The sequence below is a fragment of the Eretmochelys imbricata genome, chromosome 3, assembly GCF_965152235.1.
Source record: "Eretmochelys imbricata isolate rEreImb1 chromosome 3, rEreImb1.hap1, whole genome shotgun sequence".
In the NCBI taxonomy this organism is placed as follows: Eukaryota; Metazoa; Chordata; order Testudines; family Cheloniidae; genus Eretmochelys; species Eretmochelys imbricata.
The window spans coordinates 22,488,333-22,506,014 of record NC_135574.1 but is presented as its reverse complement, the minus strand read 5'-3'; the positions used below and the strand labels follow the sequence as shown (position 1 = coordinate 22,506,014).

Genomic DNA, 17,682 nt, shown 5'->3' with positions numbered 1-17,682 from the left:
ACTTGCAATCCCTCCCAGCTTGGTATAGTCCAACACTGTATAAACGTACTCTCTCTGCCATTATCCAAATCATTTATGAAAATATTGAATAGAACCATCCAGACCCAAGCCAGATCCCTTTCAGCTTGACTATGAGCCACTGATAATTACTCTCTGGGAATGGTTTGCCAACCAGCAGTGCACCCACCTTATAGTAGGTAAGTCTAGGCTATATTTCCCTAGTTTGCTTATGAGAAGGTCATGAGACACAGTATCAAAAGCCTTACTAAAATCGAGATATACCACATCTATGCTTTCCCCCTATCCACAATGCTTGTTAACCTGTCAAAGAAGGCTATTAGGTCAGTTTGATATGATTTATTCTTGACAAATTCACGGTCAGTGTTACTTATGACCTTATCTTCTAGGTGCTTACAAACTGATTGCTTAATTATTTGCTCCATTATCTTCCTGGGTACCGAAGTTAAGATGACTGGTCTATAAGATCATGTCTACAGTACAATCTTAAATCGACCTATATTAGGTCAACTTACAGCCACTGCAGAAATTACTGCAGTAGCTGATGTCCGCACTACCTTCCTTTTGTCGGTGGTGTGCGTCCTCAACAAGAGCGCTTCCACTGACTGAAGAGGGGTGCTCCACATTCCCAGCCAGGAGCAGGGAAGCAGTTGCCCGGGGCTTCTTGCCTCCAGCAGGTAGATCTGCACCCTGAGTCCAGTTGGCTGCTGTGCTCCGAGTGGGGAGCCAGGACCCTAAAGGGACCCTGGGTGGCAGTGTGGCTTGGAGCAGAGACCTAGCAGCAGCCCAGCTGGGGAGCCAGGATCCAGCTTTCTTGTCAATTTCACAGCTCAGGCAGAGCCAGAAAAATGACAAGAATGACAGCCAACAGCCAATGTAAAGAACACAGTGTCTACAAAGTCACTGTGTCACCCTGACTTACACCGACATAAGCCCTTTGCCTCATGTGGAGGTGGAATTATTATGTTGCTGTAGTTACATCAGCAGGAGCAAGGCAGTACTGTAGACACAGACATAGTAAGGTCGACAAACTGCCTTACATGGACTTAACTCTGTAGTGTAGACCAAGCCTTAATCACAAATTGTCCTTATTCTGCATTTTATAGCTAGGTGTTGTATTTGCCCTTGTCCGGTCCTCTGAGATCTCTCCCATCTCCCACAAGTTCTCATTTCTTCAGCCAGTTCCTGAACTTGAAAACATCTAACTTGTCTAAGAGCTTGTCTACACTTAAAACGCTACTATAGTGCAGCTGCATGGCTGCAGCTACGCCACTGCAGTGCTTCAGTGAAGATGCTACCTAAACCAACAGGAGAGATTCTCCCGTCGACATAGGCACTCCACCTCCCTGAGAGGTGGTAGCTAGGTAGACAGGAAAATTCTTCCGTGGACATAGCAATGTCTACACTGGGAGTTAGGTCAGTTTAACTATGTTGCTCAGGTGTGTGGATTTTTCACACCCCTGAGCAATGTAGTTATATCGACCTAATTTCCTAGTGCAGACCAAGCCTACGTAATTCTTAACTTGTTCTTTTTTTTAGCCTCCGATTATACCCCATTTACACTAATGTTCACTATGTTGTCCCACCACTGCTAACCTTTTTGGTGAAAACTGAAACAAAAAAAGGGCATTTAAAACATTTTCTGTTATTGTCTTTCCCTCCAAATTTGAGTAATGGGCCTGCCTGGTCCTTGGTCTTCCTCTTGTTTCTAATGTAGTTGTAAAATGTTTTCTTGTTACTCTTTATGTCCCTAGCTAGTTTAATGTAATATTGTGCTTTAGCCTTTCTAATTTTGTCCCTATATAGTTGTGTTGCTTTTTTTATATTCATCCTTTGTAATCTGACTTAGTTTCCACTTTTTGTATGACTCTTGAGTTTCAGGTCATTGAAGATCTCCTGGTTAAAACAGGGTGGTTTCTTACCATACTTCCTATTTTTCCTACGCACTGGGATAGTTTGCTCTTGTGCCTTAATAATGCCTCTTTTAAAAACTGCCAACTCTCCTGAAATCTTTTTTCCTTTGGATTTGCTTCCCAAACACATAGCAAACATAATAAATCAAACAAATATCCCAAACCCTGCAATCTTACAAGACTGGGACAGGCCAAAATAACCAAGTGATTATTAAAGCATTAAAAATAACTCTCCCCACAATAATCACATAATTTCTTACAAAAATAAGACGACTAACTTCTTCATCCCTCCCAAAAATAAAGAATCAGTAGACGTCTGGGAATATGGAATCAGAGAGAAGACAAAAAGGCAAGGCCAGCAATGAAAAGGCCAACCATTGCAACTTAAAATCAACCAATGATTTTATATTAGCTAAATGGCCACTTACTTTCAATTTGTTTTCATCATTTCTTAGGGATTATCTGAAGCGAAAAGATAGATATACCCCACCAGAGAAGGGAAAGAGTGCTCTTTAAGAGTGAGGCATGATGGGAAACCTCTCTCTGATATAAAGAAAAAAAGGAGTTCAGCCTGAGGAAGTTTTGATAGAGGCAGGACCTATAGGAATTGAAGATGTAGGGCCCATCTGAGAAAACACCTTCGCTGGTGGTTTTTCTTCCTTTGTTAAATATTTTTTTCATTATGTGCTAAGAAATAACAACTGTTTGGAAAGTGCACTTGGCTGGTTAGTGCATTCTATGCCAGGAATTCTGAGGATCCTCTTCACACTAGATTTCAAACAGCAACTGTCATATAATTAAATAATACCATCAAGGGAACTTGAATTGTTACATAAATAGTATTGTAAATTTTCAAGTCTATGCAATATTATTTTACTGTGTGTCACCATATATAGCAATGGTCTCAGTGAGTTAAGGGGTAAATTGTGAAAGTCCAGGAACCACCAAAATTGTAAATACTGCTACTTCTACTTATAACAATGGTGAGATTACCAATGACTGACAGTGCCCAACGCATCTGAGTAAAATATTCCAGAAATTTTTTAAAGGAAAATTATGCAAATATCAATCTGATATTTGGTAGATACAATCTCCAGATTAGGTAATCACTACTATCCAAATAACTGACAAATCATTCTAAACAGCATCAAAAACTCTGAAAATGAAGCAATAATTCAAGGTTTTAACACTAAAAGAAATAATTAAATCTAGCTATTCTTAGAGAAATTCCATTCAATTTATGCTAAATAATAGTAGATACAAGACCTCCCACATTCATTACTTTTACTAGTGGCAAGGAATATTAACTGCGTGTCATACAATTCTCAGCCTTGTGGCCACTTGTTATTGTTGTTAATAGTACTTAAAAGGAAAGATATTGGGGACTGGATGCTTTAGTAGACTGATAATGGGATACTAAGCCTTTCAACTCTAGGTCACGGGTTCAAATATGGCCCAAGTCAATAATGACTTTCAATCACTACCATCTGATGGTTGTTCAGCAGCCAGTGTGAATAGCTACTTCCCATTAGGAAGGCACTGATATAATCAGAAGGGCACACCAAAGTCATGAAAAGAAGTAATAAAATGTGCTACATATTAAAGGAAGAAATGTAGCTTTGAACTAGCAATCTTTAACATTGCCACTAAATATATTGTCAATAGATTCCATATGTTTGCTGGATTAATAAAGTAGAAAATAATTGTGAAAGAGTAATTAAATCCAAATGAGCAGCTAAGAATCTATATCTTTATGCAAGGACAGCTGTTCCCACAAAGCCTCAGTTTTGCAAGGGAAAGAAATGCAGCTTACACACAGAGGTCTTAGAACTCAGATTTAAAAAAATCCCTTTTTCCTTCATCTGCCATCTCTAACCCAGGTCTGGAAATATGTACATCCTGGGATGCAACCCGAAAATGTTTTTTCAGTGTTTCATACATACCAATGGTAGTTCTAAGAAAAACAAATACATATAAAAAGCCATAGGCATGTGTTCCAGTTGTTACAAATTTCCCACAGAACACACCAGGCAGCACTTCCTCTGAGGCAGGTTAGAATTTCCAGAGCTTCTTCCAGCAAATTTACAATGAACTATCTGGAGTCTTTTCTGAGGAGACACAAATCATTCTCCAGTGGCTTTTTACAACAGAGTGAAACACTGTCTTTAATTATAGTTGCAATATGTTCGTCTGAAAGTTTCATGTTATGCTCTTTCATCCTTGCAGCTTTATTTTACAGTCTATTTAAATGCTAGTTAACAAAAACTTGAATGGTTAACATAAACAAGCAATCTTTTCAATTCATTACTTCAATCATCCCTCTCCACTATTATGTTATCTTTAAAATTGAACAGCAAGGAATATTCTTTGTTTGGATCACAGTTTTTTCAGCATGCTGACAGCATACATTTGCTACGAGATAACATCAGATAGAACAGGCAAGCAATGCCTTGCTAAATTCTTAACCAGGAGCCCACTTTGTACTGCTGTGTTTGTCATCTTAAAAAGTCATATACAACAACATAGTGTAAAGATTTTATAAGTACTGTTTAACTGTACCTAAACATAAATGTCAGTCTACTTGCCTTTTAATAAGTGTACTACCGGTTTTATAATAATATGATTTTTTAACTTTACACAGGAAAACAAATGTAATATAATTGTACCGAATAAAGTTATTCATAATGTCAGATTTTCCCCAGAAGGTGAAATGGTTGAAGCAAATCTTTACAAATGAACCAACAGTCACTTACAATAAAACTTATACTATTCTAATGTGCTAGAAGCCTACACAGACTTCAGTGAGAGTGGGTTCTTTCAAGTCTCCCAGACGTATAGGTTTAAGCTATATAGCACATAGAGGAATAAAGCTAAGGCCCTTTTCACACTACTACTTTTAAAATGTAATTTTGTGACCAGTTACAAATAGGACAGTTCAGTTTGTGTTCGTATAGCAGTATTTCTGCCATCAAAACGACATTTACACTCACTGCCCAATGGTATTGTATAAGTGCATTCTGGGAAAACCTAGGCAGCTCTCTCATCATGTCTCCAGCACAGGACAGGAAGCCAAAGGAAACAGCCACTGTGATGCTGGCAGACTAGGTACCAGCTCATGCCAAGGCCCCTAGGCCTCACTGAACACTGACAAACGCGTAACTGGAAACCAGTCTGGCTCACCTGTCTGTTAGCCTGGTTAAAATACATGTTAAGTTGATAATAATGTATCATGTAATAATGTATGGAGGATACGAATAAAAATGCTTGACGAGAAGGAAACAGAAGTGGAATTTGTACAGGGCAAAATTTCTAAGCATAAGAAAGGGATCCCCAAGCTGCTTAGATTAGCCCTAAAGGACATATAGAGCTCGCATATTACAGCAGTTTCTGTTACCTTTTCGAAATCTAAAACTATAACTCATTTGTGTTGTAAGTTTACCTGCTTTAACCTTGTAAATAACTCATTTCTTTTTCTTAGTTAATAAATCTTTAGTTAGTTTATTATAGAATTGGCAACAAGCGTGGTCTTTGGTGTGTGATCTGAGGTACAATTGACCTGGAGTAAGTGACTAGTCCTTTGGGACTGGGAGTAACCTGAATATTGTTGTAACTTGAATATTGTTTTGGTGTAAGGGACCATCTATATAATAAAGGCAAGCCTCCCAAGGTAACAAGATAGAGCAGAATACCCAAGGAGACTGTGATTCTACATGAAGGCTGTTGTAGTACTTGGTTGGTTAAATCTACACGCAACCAGTTTGGGGTTTGTGCCCTGTTTCTTAACAGTCTACCCTGAGGTTGGCACTCCCCGCTGTGAGACACTCTAGACAGCTTGACAGACATAAAACAGCATCATCAACATGTGATCTAATTACTCTCTGGGATGTTCTACCACAGAGACTTGGTAAGAAGGAGAACCAACCAAACTGGTTACACAAACATGGTTGGAGAGCCCTGTCTGAGCTGTTTAAAAAAAAAGTACAGAACTGATTACTGGGTTCCGGCCATGGTTTTTGAGAAGGGTAAAATACTCTTAGCTGCAATGATTACTGATGGAGTTTTAACTATGTGATGGGACCCAGCCAGGGTCTCCCACAGTCAGCCGCCTGGCTAACAAAATTGCGGTGAAAGTCTAATATTGTGGGATCTGCAATTTCTGCACTATCGCGAATTAAGCAGGGACTTTGTGATGGGCAGATACAAACCATGTTTTCAATCAACTATCCTGGTGACTGGTTACAAACTTTAGGTTAGGTCTTCACTACAGACTTATATTGGTACAACTACATTACTCAAGGATGTAAAGAATCCACACCCCTGAGTGACATAGCCAGAGACATCCCTAGGGTATGGCAAATCAGGGCGGCGGCCCCGGGCCCCGCACTTTGGAGGGCCCCGCGGTGGCTGCCCTGAATCACTGTACCCTAAGGATGGCTCTGTGTGCATGTCATGCCAGGGGCACTAAGCCAGCCGCAGGGGGCGCTAGGCCGGCCCAGGGGGGTAGGGTTAGGGAGACGGAGGGGTTAACTTTGCAGTCATATGATGCACCTACACAGGAAAAAATTCAGATCCATAATTTACCACCAGTGCTGCTTCACCAGTGGTAGCAGTGGTGGAAATGGAAGGGCAGAAAGGTTAGGGTAACTATCAATGAAAGCTAGCCCCATCAGGTAAAGTTTAACTAAACCACAATAGACACACCTGAGCCCTGTCTCAACTGTAACTTCCACCCTTGCTACAACTAGTGGTGCTTTACTGGTGATGAAATTGTTCAGTGTAAATAAAGTCAAATATGCTAAGGGTGGGTTACATTTTTAAAATAAAAACATGGATTGTTCAGAAACTGATGGATAAGTTCTTTCCCTCCCCCACCCCTGCCTCCAAAAAAGGAAGTTTCCTGCTCCCCTGCTAGCCCTGACAGAAGCGCTAATCACAAACATGAGCACATTCTCATCTAAGTAGTCATGAAAAATTTAACAAACTCGTTCAGAAACAGATTTGTCGAAGTGTCTTAAAGTGCAGTAATGATTAGAAAAAGAGTGCCTGTGGAAATGACACTGCCATGGTGTGTATTTATTTCCCATTAATACCTTCCTGATTATATTTGGTCAGTTTAGAAATCAAAACATTTTTAGACTGTCAGAACTCCAAGTTTAATCTGGCATGCAAAAATTAAGCTGCATTCTTTTCACTTAGCACAAAATCAGATACTCAAAACTTAGTTATTTTGTTGATGACATATAAGACAGAACAGAAAATAGCTTCCTCTACTAGCTGCGCATTAATGACTGTAATCAAAGGTATGTTTGGTGAGAAACCTGTGTGGTGAATACATACACAAAGGGAGTGGATATATGCAATAACAAGTTACCATTTTTTCAGGTATATTTTCTGATAATAACCATGTTTTAAGATTTTCCAGTAAATCAAGTACTACGTTACTACCTACCTTGTAATCTGGCCGAATGTTTGCAAAATATATAAAAGAATCAACAGCTAACCCAATCTTCAGTCCACCTCCCTCCCAGGACAATGCTGACATCTGCTTGCCAGGAACTTTCAATGTACGCAAATGCTAAAAAAGAGAATATTTAAAATATACCACAGAGTTACCAGCATTACCAGATCATTAGAGACAAATGGTTAGACAGCTGAGGCTAAATCCCACTCTCCGTTACGCCAGCAATACTCTAAAGTTACAGTGATCACAGAATTTGGCTTTTGTACTTTTAAACAGATCAAAAGCAGAAATAAATTTAATTTGCATTACCATAAACTATTATTTTGCCTTCACTGCACTGTTATTTTTGTCAGAGAGAGAAACCCACAAAATTGGCAATATATGACTAACTCATAACTCAAACTCACAAAACTAAATATTAAAACGAGAACGAAAGCACACGTGTCTTCTTTCAGTCCACAAGTATATGTTATTTGAGCCACTTTTTAAATAAATAACTTCCCATTAATAATTCAGTACTGACATTTGACATTTCTCAAGAATTTGGTTTATCCTGACATTGTAATCCTGTTTATCACAGCAGCAGATTGAGATGTTACTTCCAAGCACAATTGCTAGGACAAAGATGACAAATTTAGTCATTTGTCTTGATTTTTATAATATCCCCATCATGGGTATACGTACAATCAATTTTGTAAAAAAATTCTAACATACACACACAATTATACTAACATCAACAATAAATCCTTTCCAACCTTGTTAACTCTTTCCCTTCCCTTACCCCTATCCCATCATAAAAGCCAGAGGGCGAAAAAAAGAAAGTTAAATGTCCAGTTATGTCTTTTAATTGTTACATAGAAATAAATCATACAATTTATAACAGATGGTAAATTAATTCCCATTTTGAAACACTGTTTGAAGTTATAACCAGTAAACCTCTTGACATTCACAAGATGCCACGTTTGATATCCATATGTTTCTACAGATTGACTATGGCCCTAGTCCTGCAGATACGTATGCAGGTAAAAAAAATTACACCCAAGTAGCTCTATTCTGTATATAAAGTTACTCATATCTGTACGTCTACTCCTGTTGGTAAGTTTTTGAATAATCAAGGCTTTAGTATGCTTTGATTTTATGTTATGGCTTCTGTTTATCTTGCCCATATGCTCAGGGTTTAGCTGATCGCCATATTTGGGGTCGGGAAGGAATTTTCCTCCAGGGCAGATTGGAAGAGGCCCTGGAGGTTTTTCATCTTCCTCTGTAGCATGGGGCACGGGTCACTTGCTGGAGGATTCTCTGCTCCTTGAAGTCTTTAAACTACGATTTGAGGATTTCAATAGCACAGATATAGGTGTGAGGTTTTTTGCAGGAGTGGTGGGTGAAATTCTGTGGCCTGCGTTGTGCAGGAGGTCAGACTAGATGATCATAATGGTCCCTTCTTACCTAAATATCTATGAATCTATGTTGAACAGATTGCCAATGCATCTGAGCCTGATTTTCATGCCTCAGACTGGCTTACTTTTCGAGGGCATAACTCTTTGCCCAAATTAACAGAAGGTGCAAATTTTACTATTTATATGACTAAGTGTCCGACGGAGGGTATAATACAAGTACTTAGCTATCTAAATCCAAAATAATTGTGGACATAAATTACACTCACAAAAAGAGAGGACATTTCCTGAAAACTTGAGCCATTATCTGTGAGTGTTTGAATTAGTCCAACAAAATTTTCCATAGACCTCAAAATTGAAATGTTACTTAAGAATATTTCTGTATTAATCTGGAATGCTTGATTCAGTCACCCATGTAATGAGACTAGCAGGCAGACTAGTTAAACTGTCCCAAAGATTTGGGCACTAAATATTCTAAGTTGTGGAACAATCCTTCTCCAGAAATCAGGATGACACTGGATCTTATGTCTTCATTTTGTTCTGAAAGCGATATCTCTCATTGTTATAAACTTATCACAGCTATCTTCAGAACTGGTCTGACCTTCCTTCCCTATAAGAAATAGAAATTTCCTCATAGGCAAATTACCTCTACTTTACATAATTTTGCTGATGCCCAAATATCACAATGGCTAATATATCTATGTCTAACCTATTATGAGAGCAGCATCACCAACAAAAAATGTAAAAAAACCCATCACTTAGAAGGAGGAGACTGGGTGGGTGGCCTGGCCTTAAGCTCTAGCTATATAAAAGACTTTTGGGCCAGATTTCTAAAAGTATCAGTTAAGCACCTACATACCTTTAAAAATCTGTCTCTTTGACAAAACTATGTCCCCAACAGACATATGAATGTTAAATACAATTTATTACTGCTTCCAGAAGTTTCTGGGCCTATGGGCTTCATTGATGTCAGGTACCATGTACTGAGTTTTACTGAATTTGGCCCATAAAAATATAGTTACAGCATAGTATACTAATGCTGTGCAGTAATAAATTCACACTTCTTGAATCATGATGATCAATACTGTTTTATAAGTACATAACCCATGCAATTAGTAGACTAATTCCCTACAAAAATAATATTTAGTTTACTTCAATATAATTTTAATATATTCAAACTACAATGCACTTCTGACACACTGATCATAGTTTGGGCAATTACCATACAAACAAAATGTATACCAAGGTTGGTTGTTGCGGTTTTTTAAACAGTGTGCATTTTACATCTAAAGTAGGATATTAAATATATTAAATATTTTTACCTCACCAAATGGAGTGTAGAATTGCACAAGATTTACATCTTTATCCTGAGTGGTTGCTTTTTGGAAGCCTGCCACAGCCAACACACTTCCACAGTGGTTCCATTGGATACTCACTACATTCATACCAGTGTCAATCAAAACAGGGTCTAGTTTTTAGAAATAAAAAAGAAGTGTAAGAAGTGTCAAAAAATTTTTGGACAAAAATGGCTCAGTGTTCAGTATCCCATACCTGAGCAAAAAGGCCATCAGTTCAAGTTTTAAGTTATTCTAATTTTAAGTTATTCTAGATGTTATTACTAAAGGGTCACACACTGTTACTTCTGTAGGCCAAGCGCATTGTATACACCAAGGTACTCCTTGCATTTGTCCATTCCCCCCCACGAGCTCCTTGTGTGGCACCTTCCCAGTCTCCTCTATTTCAGGGACTCCCTACCACCCCTATCCTTGTACCAGGAGCTCTGTGTGCAACTCCATTACCCCGTCCACCACATAAGAGGGGCACTGTGTGCCCCCTCATTGCAGACACCCTGGCATATGTTCCCCCATCCCACCACATGCCAGTTGTGCTGTGTCCCCGCATGTTCTCCTCACTGCATATCATGGTCTCCATTTCCCCCCATGGCAAGGGCACTGTTTGATCCTTTGTTCCCCCAATACTCCCTTCCTTACCATGGCCAGAGGTCTGTGTGCCCCCCATAGCAAGGTCTCCTATTTTCTCACTATGCCAGGAGTTCTGTGGGAGCCTCCCATTCCCCCTACCATTTCTTTTCTTTCTGTCTGGGGCTGCCAACTGTTTTTTTTTTTTTTTATCTCTAGACAATCACAGAGGTAGTTGAAGTTGCTGGGTCAGCCAAGCAGATGCCAGGGTCTCCATGTGTTCCCCATTTCCCCCTTACGATTTTTACCAAAAATCAGTATGGTTCTGGCTGTTGATGCCTTGAACATTCTCTGGAATTTTGGAATTGATGAGATGCAGCATTCAAAAGCTATGGCATTAGAGACAAACAGAGAAATTTCTTCAAGTTGAGAATAAGACCTCACTTTGCTCGGCTAAAAAGCAAATTGTACTTACTTTGGTCATTCTCATGTCTCATTATCTGGCATCTTCCATTGTCAAAACAGATAGCAAGGCAAGGGCAATCTGGCTCAGTATAGCCTTCTGTACCAGGGTACCAGTGTATTCCGGCAATACTGAATGCTCCAGTTATGTTCACCAAACAATTCAGTTTCATTTTCATCTAGAGACGGAATAGTTTAATCATTTAACAGCTCTATCACATATTTGACTAAGCTGGCCATAAATGCAATGTATATTTATACCAACATCTTACAAATTACTAGAGCTGGGTGGAAATGGTTCTCATATCCCAGGAAAATTTTCAAGATTTCAAGAAGATTTCCCCATTTTGATTCAGTACAAAAACTCAAAATCTTGAAAATCTGAAAAGAATTGGTTCGGTCAACTGATACTTTGATAATTGCAAAATGTTTAATTTAGATTGCAATCTTTTAAAATTATTATTAATTTTTAACTATAACTTAAACTTCAAACAAAGTCATTTTGAACCAAATAAAGGAACTTTTCATTTTGAAAAGGTCAATGGGGACATTTTTACAATTTAAAAAACATCTTCCCCCCCAAATTTACTTCTACATTGGAAATTTGTCAAAACCCACCCTGACCCTTTCCTGATGAAAGCTTTGGTTTAGATGAATCAGCATTTTTCAACAGAAAGTTTTCCAACCAGCTCTACAAAAGGCCCCCCTTTGTTTAAAGTTTGCAGATGTTAAGTTTTATAAAATAGAAATGTACTTACAAAGTAATTCAAGAGAGAACTGGAAAAAGCTAAGATTTTTATATATTTGTAATCCACTATGACAGCATGTTTTCAAGTGTCACCCAGGCTCACCCTTCCCCCACACTCTCAACAACATGAACTTTCAGTAATAAAGTACTGTACAAAAAAAAAAAACTCAAAACATCTGGAATTGTTTAATGCCTTTTCTACACTATCAAAAAGCTACACTGATTTTGAAAATGGTTTAGTGCATACTCCACATTACTGCTCCATAAACAAGATAGGAGGCCTTGTTTGAGTAACATATGCTAAACAATGCTAAGCCAGAACCACGTTTGAGACTAGATCCTAGCTGGATTTGAACACAGTTCTCCAAAATAGTTATCAGAGAGTTTTAAAATTGCATAGTGAGGACACAAAGAATGTTACCAACTTTTAAACACTCAAAAATGATAATAGGGCTAGAGACTGATAAAGGGGTAGTAGATATTTACCAAACCCTTCTTTCAAAGCTACTGCTTTTTCATCTATTTGCATCTGACCTCTTGTAGTTATCAATTTTTTTAAAAGAAAATTGAAATAAAAGGAATATATATTTTGTCTACAGAAGAATTATTTTAAGTCTTTTGGAACTTTTTTTAAAATGACCTCTTCTCTTAATTGATACACCCACTTAATTATGGCAATAGGTTGTCCATCAGGATGGACAATTAGAGGATTTTTCTGTACTGTGTTGTTGCCTAAAATGTAATGGTACACAGTCCAATCGTATCAAAAAATTAAGTCTATGTTTTTGTAAAGTTGGCACTTTACTACTGTTAAGTATTTTCGAACAGTTATTCCTGTACTCCACATAACTGGAAGATCAAACTAAACAATGGCAAGTAAAATACACACTGACAGAAACATAAACCAATAGTATACACACATATTTTCCCTCAAGGACTTGCTGATGAGATGTAATTCTTTTAAGAGCTCTAATTTAATATACTAAAATTCCGTCTCACTGTTAGACAGCCATGGTGGAAAAATGAAGGCCTGATTGATGCCTAAGATATGTTAGTATTAGTACTAATGATGCATTAGCTTCATTTCATTTACCTAGCATGTACATAAATGTTTTCAAATTTCTCTTTTAAATATGGATTGCAAGGCAAAGAATGTTTTAATTGATGTTATGTTCATTTAGCTGCTCGGAATGATGGTGTATTTAAATGTTATCAGAATATTTACATTAGAAAACTTGATAATGTAAAAACCTGCATAAAATCAGAATAAGAAGTCTTCACATAGGACCTTGCGTAATTCTGAAGATTCAAAACCCTCAAATTAATAAAAGATTATAGCTACTACTTGTAAAGTATGTCTGTTTTAAACTTGTGATCTACAGTTTTACATTAAAAAATTAGATAGTTGACACATATACTGTACAGTACATAACTCTGAACTTACAATAAAATTCCCTTGGTTGTCATAAATATGAATTTCTCCATTTGCCATTCCAAAGAGTAGAATTTTGCTATCGGAGGACCATGCTACATGGCACAGTTGTGAACCTTTCAAATCTTTCCCCCAAATACGATTACCTATAAAAGAAAATTATTAAACTTAAGAAACATACCAGAGAATTGGAAAGATTACTCAGACACAAGAAACTACATAAACAGATAAAGAAATTCAAAGTTACAGTTTCCACGGTAACTAATTCAGTAGTGATGTATATATTGAGGCAGAAAGTTTTGTAGTCAGTTACTGGGGGAAACATAACCTTGTATTTCTCAAGTTTTGCAAAAGTAAAATCTCAGACATAATGACACACCAAGCAGAGTTTGGCTGTGGGATTTTTTTTAAATAAAGAAAAATAAACAGTGAGCAATATGCATGTCATGCCTTTAATTTCAATTACATGGGATTGTGCATTCACATAACCTACTTTTTGTTTATTTCAATATATGAATATCCATATATGATACATGCATATGGAAAACTACTCACAGTACAGGTTTGAATTAGTAAGGAAAATGAAGAGTTTGGCACATGCTATTTTCACACTTTATCAATTCTTTACTTCTCAACCAATTTTTCCAAAACTTAGCAAAACATTCATTTCTCAGTTACTATAACTGTGCAAAATTTGAACCTTTCAAATTAAACATTCAGGTTATCCTTATGCAAAAAAAAATGGTGTGTAAAAAGTATGAAAAAAATATAATTTTTCCATATTCGGGTAACTTAAGATGAATGGAATGTTATCAGACTTCAAAAAGAAAAGTCACCACTGGCTTGAGAACAAGGAACAGACATTTTTGCATGAAGGGTAATCTTTTTCTTGGAAAAAGTTACAAGTGCCTGAAAATAAGTTCTTAGAATAAATATGCTTTAAGAACCACAGCTATATCATCACTCTTGCCATACATGGAAAACCAGACATTCACTCCAATTGGAGTATCTTAATTTGGCTTACACAAGTTTTCTAAACAGAATTACTGAGAGTGAAAGCTACCCAAATCTCCAGAACACCACATTAGTTAACAAAACAGATAATCCAGCCTGTGATAAACCCACGATGACAGCCTCCATAACCTACTTCTTAAATTTTCAAACAATCACCTTAGTGCTTTCTTCTATGCTGCCCCTTAGCTTGGGAAGAGCACCACATAGACATGTGCAAAACTAATGCATTATCCTTCTTCAAATCCCTCCTTTAAAGCCTCCTTTGCTCTGACGACCACAAAAAACCTGGAAACAGTTAGGCAGCTGGTGTGCTGAGACTACCAAGGTGACCAATATTGTCTCATCTGTCTGTAACTATCTGTTGTCTCTTGTCTTATACTTAGCTTATAAACTCATTGGGGCAGGGTCCATATTTTTTGTTCTGTGGTTGTACAGCATGTAGCACATTGGGGTCCTGCTTCACAATTAAGAATCATAGGTGCTATGGTAATACAAATAACAAATAATAATAGGAACAACTTTACCATCCACTGAACCAACAATCACAGCCCCATCTTCGTACACAATACAAATCTTTTGTCCATCAGCATTCCAGCTCATACTTCGAACAACAGATTTATTTCTATTGTTGATCATCTCCTCATACCAAGCACCTGTGATCAGAGAATGGATTTCAGTTGTACCTTTCACTTTGCAATCCTTTAAGTGAAATGTGGTTATTAGAAGTAACCCAAGATATACTCAGATGCGGCTAATCATTAAATGTCACATTACAAAAAACGGCAAATAGCATGATAATGACATTCACAAACGATAGTAACTTTGAGAAGTGTTACAAACACAAGAAAGAAGAACAAAGGAATACAAAGGAATACAGAGAGGTTATAAATATAATCAGGAAATAAAATTAGATTCTGTTTATCTGAAATACAGATATTCAGCAAAAGGGAGAAACTTGTGAAACAGTAATGAAGAACAAGGCCTGAGCTGAGACTTGACAGAAAATTAGGTACGACTTTGCTATGTGATGTGGCAACAAAAAAAGACTAATGTAGCATTGGGCTGCATGCACAGAAGTGATGTAAAACAGAAAGGAGAGGCTATGGTTCCCTTTCTGTAAAACACTGGTGAGGCAGCTCTTGGAAACTATATAGGCACATATAAGCCACCAATCACTGCAGCGTCCACTGTGTTGAGGCGTAAGCAGCTCAGTTCCAAAAAGATATTGACACATAGAATGAAATTCAGGGAACAGGTGTTGGAGGGCTTGACTTGTTAAGATGTACAGGTCAGCCAAATGACAACAACAGGAAGCATAAAGGCATCATTACAAAACAACAAATATTAGAAAGTGCAGACACCAAGGATGGAGAATTAGTAAGGGTGGTCCAAAGAAGTAAAGTGATCAAGTTAAGAAAAGAGAAAATGTAGGATGTCTTTTTAAAATAACTGTGAGATTTACCTAGAGTCAGAGCTATTAGATCATGGAATAGGTTTTCCAAGGGAAGTAGTGAAAACTCTACTGCTTAAGACATTTAATAGACAATACATAAACAACACACTCTAGGAAACAATTTTCTTTGATAGGGTAATGAACTAAATGACCTAATGAGTATTTTCTGGCACTGATATACATGATTCTGCTATGACAGTAAAATTAATCCTAGGCAAAGTAAACCACCTGATTTGACGCATCCAAGATGGAGAACTGAAATGTCTCTCTATTTCTCTAGTAATTTGACAAAGGACTCTGTTCTTTAACAAAGATTTTTTTCTCTCTTTCTCTCCCACTATATATGTGTTCATTGGTTTGTTTTGATATGGTTGCTTGTGATAATTGGTGGACTCCTACAATTGATGTATTTTTAAATTGTGCTGATGCATATGTTTTTAACAGCTCAAATATTAAAACACAGAAGATGAATACTATAAACTATACACTACTTAGTTATGACAATGCAATAAATTCATGGAATAATTCTAGATTCTGTAGAAAAATTTACTCTATAATCTCTTGCTCTAGGCAAGGTCTCTAAGGCCTAACACCTCCACTAGAGTGTATCTTTTCTGCATTTACTGTTATAGCACAAAGGATTATTCAATATTAACATCTAAGACTAAACCTAAACCATTCTATTGTATATTCTTTGTATAGTTCAACAGGTTTTCTGCAAATATGAAAATGTTTGTTTGGCTATTGAGAAAAGTGAATAATAAGGTTTCAATTCTTTGCTGTTGAACAAAAACACTTGAAAACTGAGATCTTTTCTTAAGGCAGTTCTGGAAAGATGACTTCATTCTTTATACGGGATTACACGATGGAAAATGCGTACAATTAAGCCCGGTTATTAAACGCTTGTAAACTAAGAACTTCAAACATACCTTACACCTACTTTGAGCTTTGTAACCTGCAATTAAAGTCTACAGACACACATTATTCAATCTCAAAATCACTCACTATGGTATATTACCCAATCTCAGACTTGTCCCAGACAATACCTTTATACAACATCCACACAATGATGAGCCCATTTTGATCACTGGTAGTTAGCTTTTGATACTGTTCATTCCAGGTCACCACTTGCACAGAACCTGGAAAATTATATAAAATTCACTTTTTATATTAATCAGGAAATGGTCTAAGATAATAAAGATTATTACATCCTTTTTAAATTTTCAATCACACTTTTATGGAATCTCCTTGCTCTGCTGATTTTGATTCTGCTTTTTCAGCCACTCTTTTTTGTGACTGGCAATAAACGCTCTTCTTTCCATAGACCTCTACTGCATTGCCCCCACCTCTTCATCTATTTTACTCCCTGCAGTCACAGTCTCTCCAAATGCAACCTTAGATATTACTTCTATGAGATAAAGCCGAAATCTGTATTCATTCCTGGCTTCTGTCCTCTTCTCTGTTTCTGCCTGCCTTACCCTCATTAACTCCTGGGTCATTATACCTTTCTTCAGGTCAACAGATCTAATAATTGGCATTCTACTAGGGGGAGATTTTCAAAAGTATAAGTGGCAGTTAAGAGCCTAATTTCCATTTGTGCCTTTGAAAATCTCCCTCCTTATTACAAAGGACATCCTGCACACCACTACTCCATCTGAGACACAAATCTCACAATTACTCCTACTCTCAGAAATACAGGTGCTTGATTGACCTCAAAATTTTATTTACTTCCCAAATTTCCTAGTCTATGAAGCAGACTATTATATTGAATCCATATTAGAAATTAACGAGGCCACTTTTCAGTCAAAAATTTGTCATGCCTTCATTTCCTCTTACCTTGACTAACAAAATTCCCTAACTTGCAAATT

General features: G+C 37.3%; 1 protein-coding gene across 1 annotated transcript in view; it reads right to left on the bottom strand.

Moving 5' to 3' along the window:
* Positions 1-17,682, bottom strand: part of WDR35 (WD repeat domain 35) — an 83,772-nt gene that overhangs the window by 51,830 nt on the left and 14,260 nt on the right. The window contains exons 4-9 of the mRNA XM_077812493.1: positions 16,861-16,953; positions 14,886-15,014; positions 13,360-13,493; positions 11,181-11,346; positions 10,109-10,254; positions 7,381-7,506 (exon numbers count right to left, since the gene is read on the bottom strand). Coding sequence (XP_077668619.1) covers positions 7,381-7,506; positions 10,109-10,254; positions 11,181-11,346; positions 13,360-13,493; positions 14,886-15,014; positions 16,861-16,953 — 794 coding nt within the window. The remainder of the gene's footprint in view (positions 1-7,380; positions 7,507-10,108; positions 10,255-11,180; positions 11,347-13,359; positions 13,494-14,885; positions 15,015-16,860; positions 16,954-17,682) is intronic.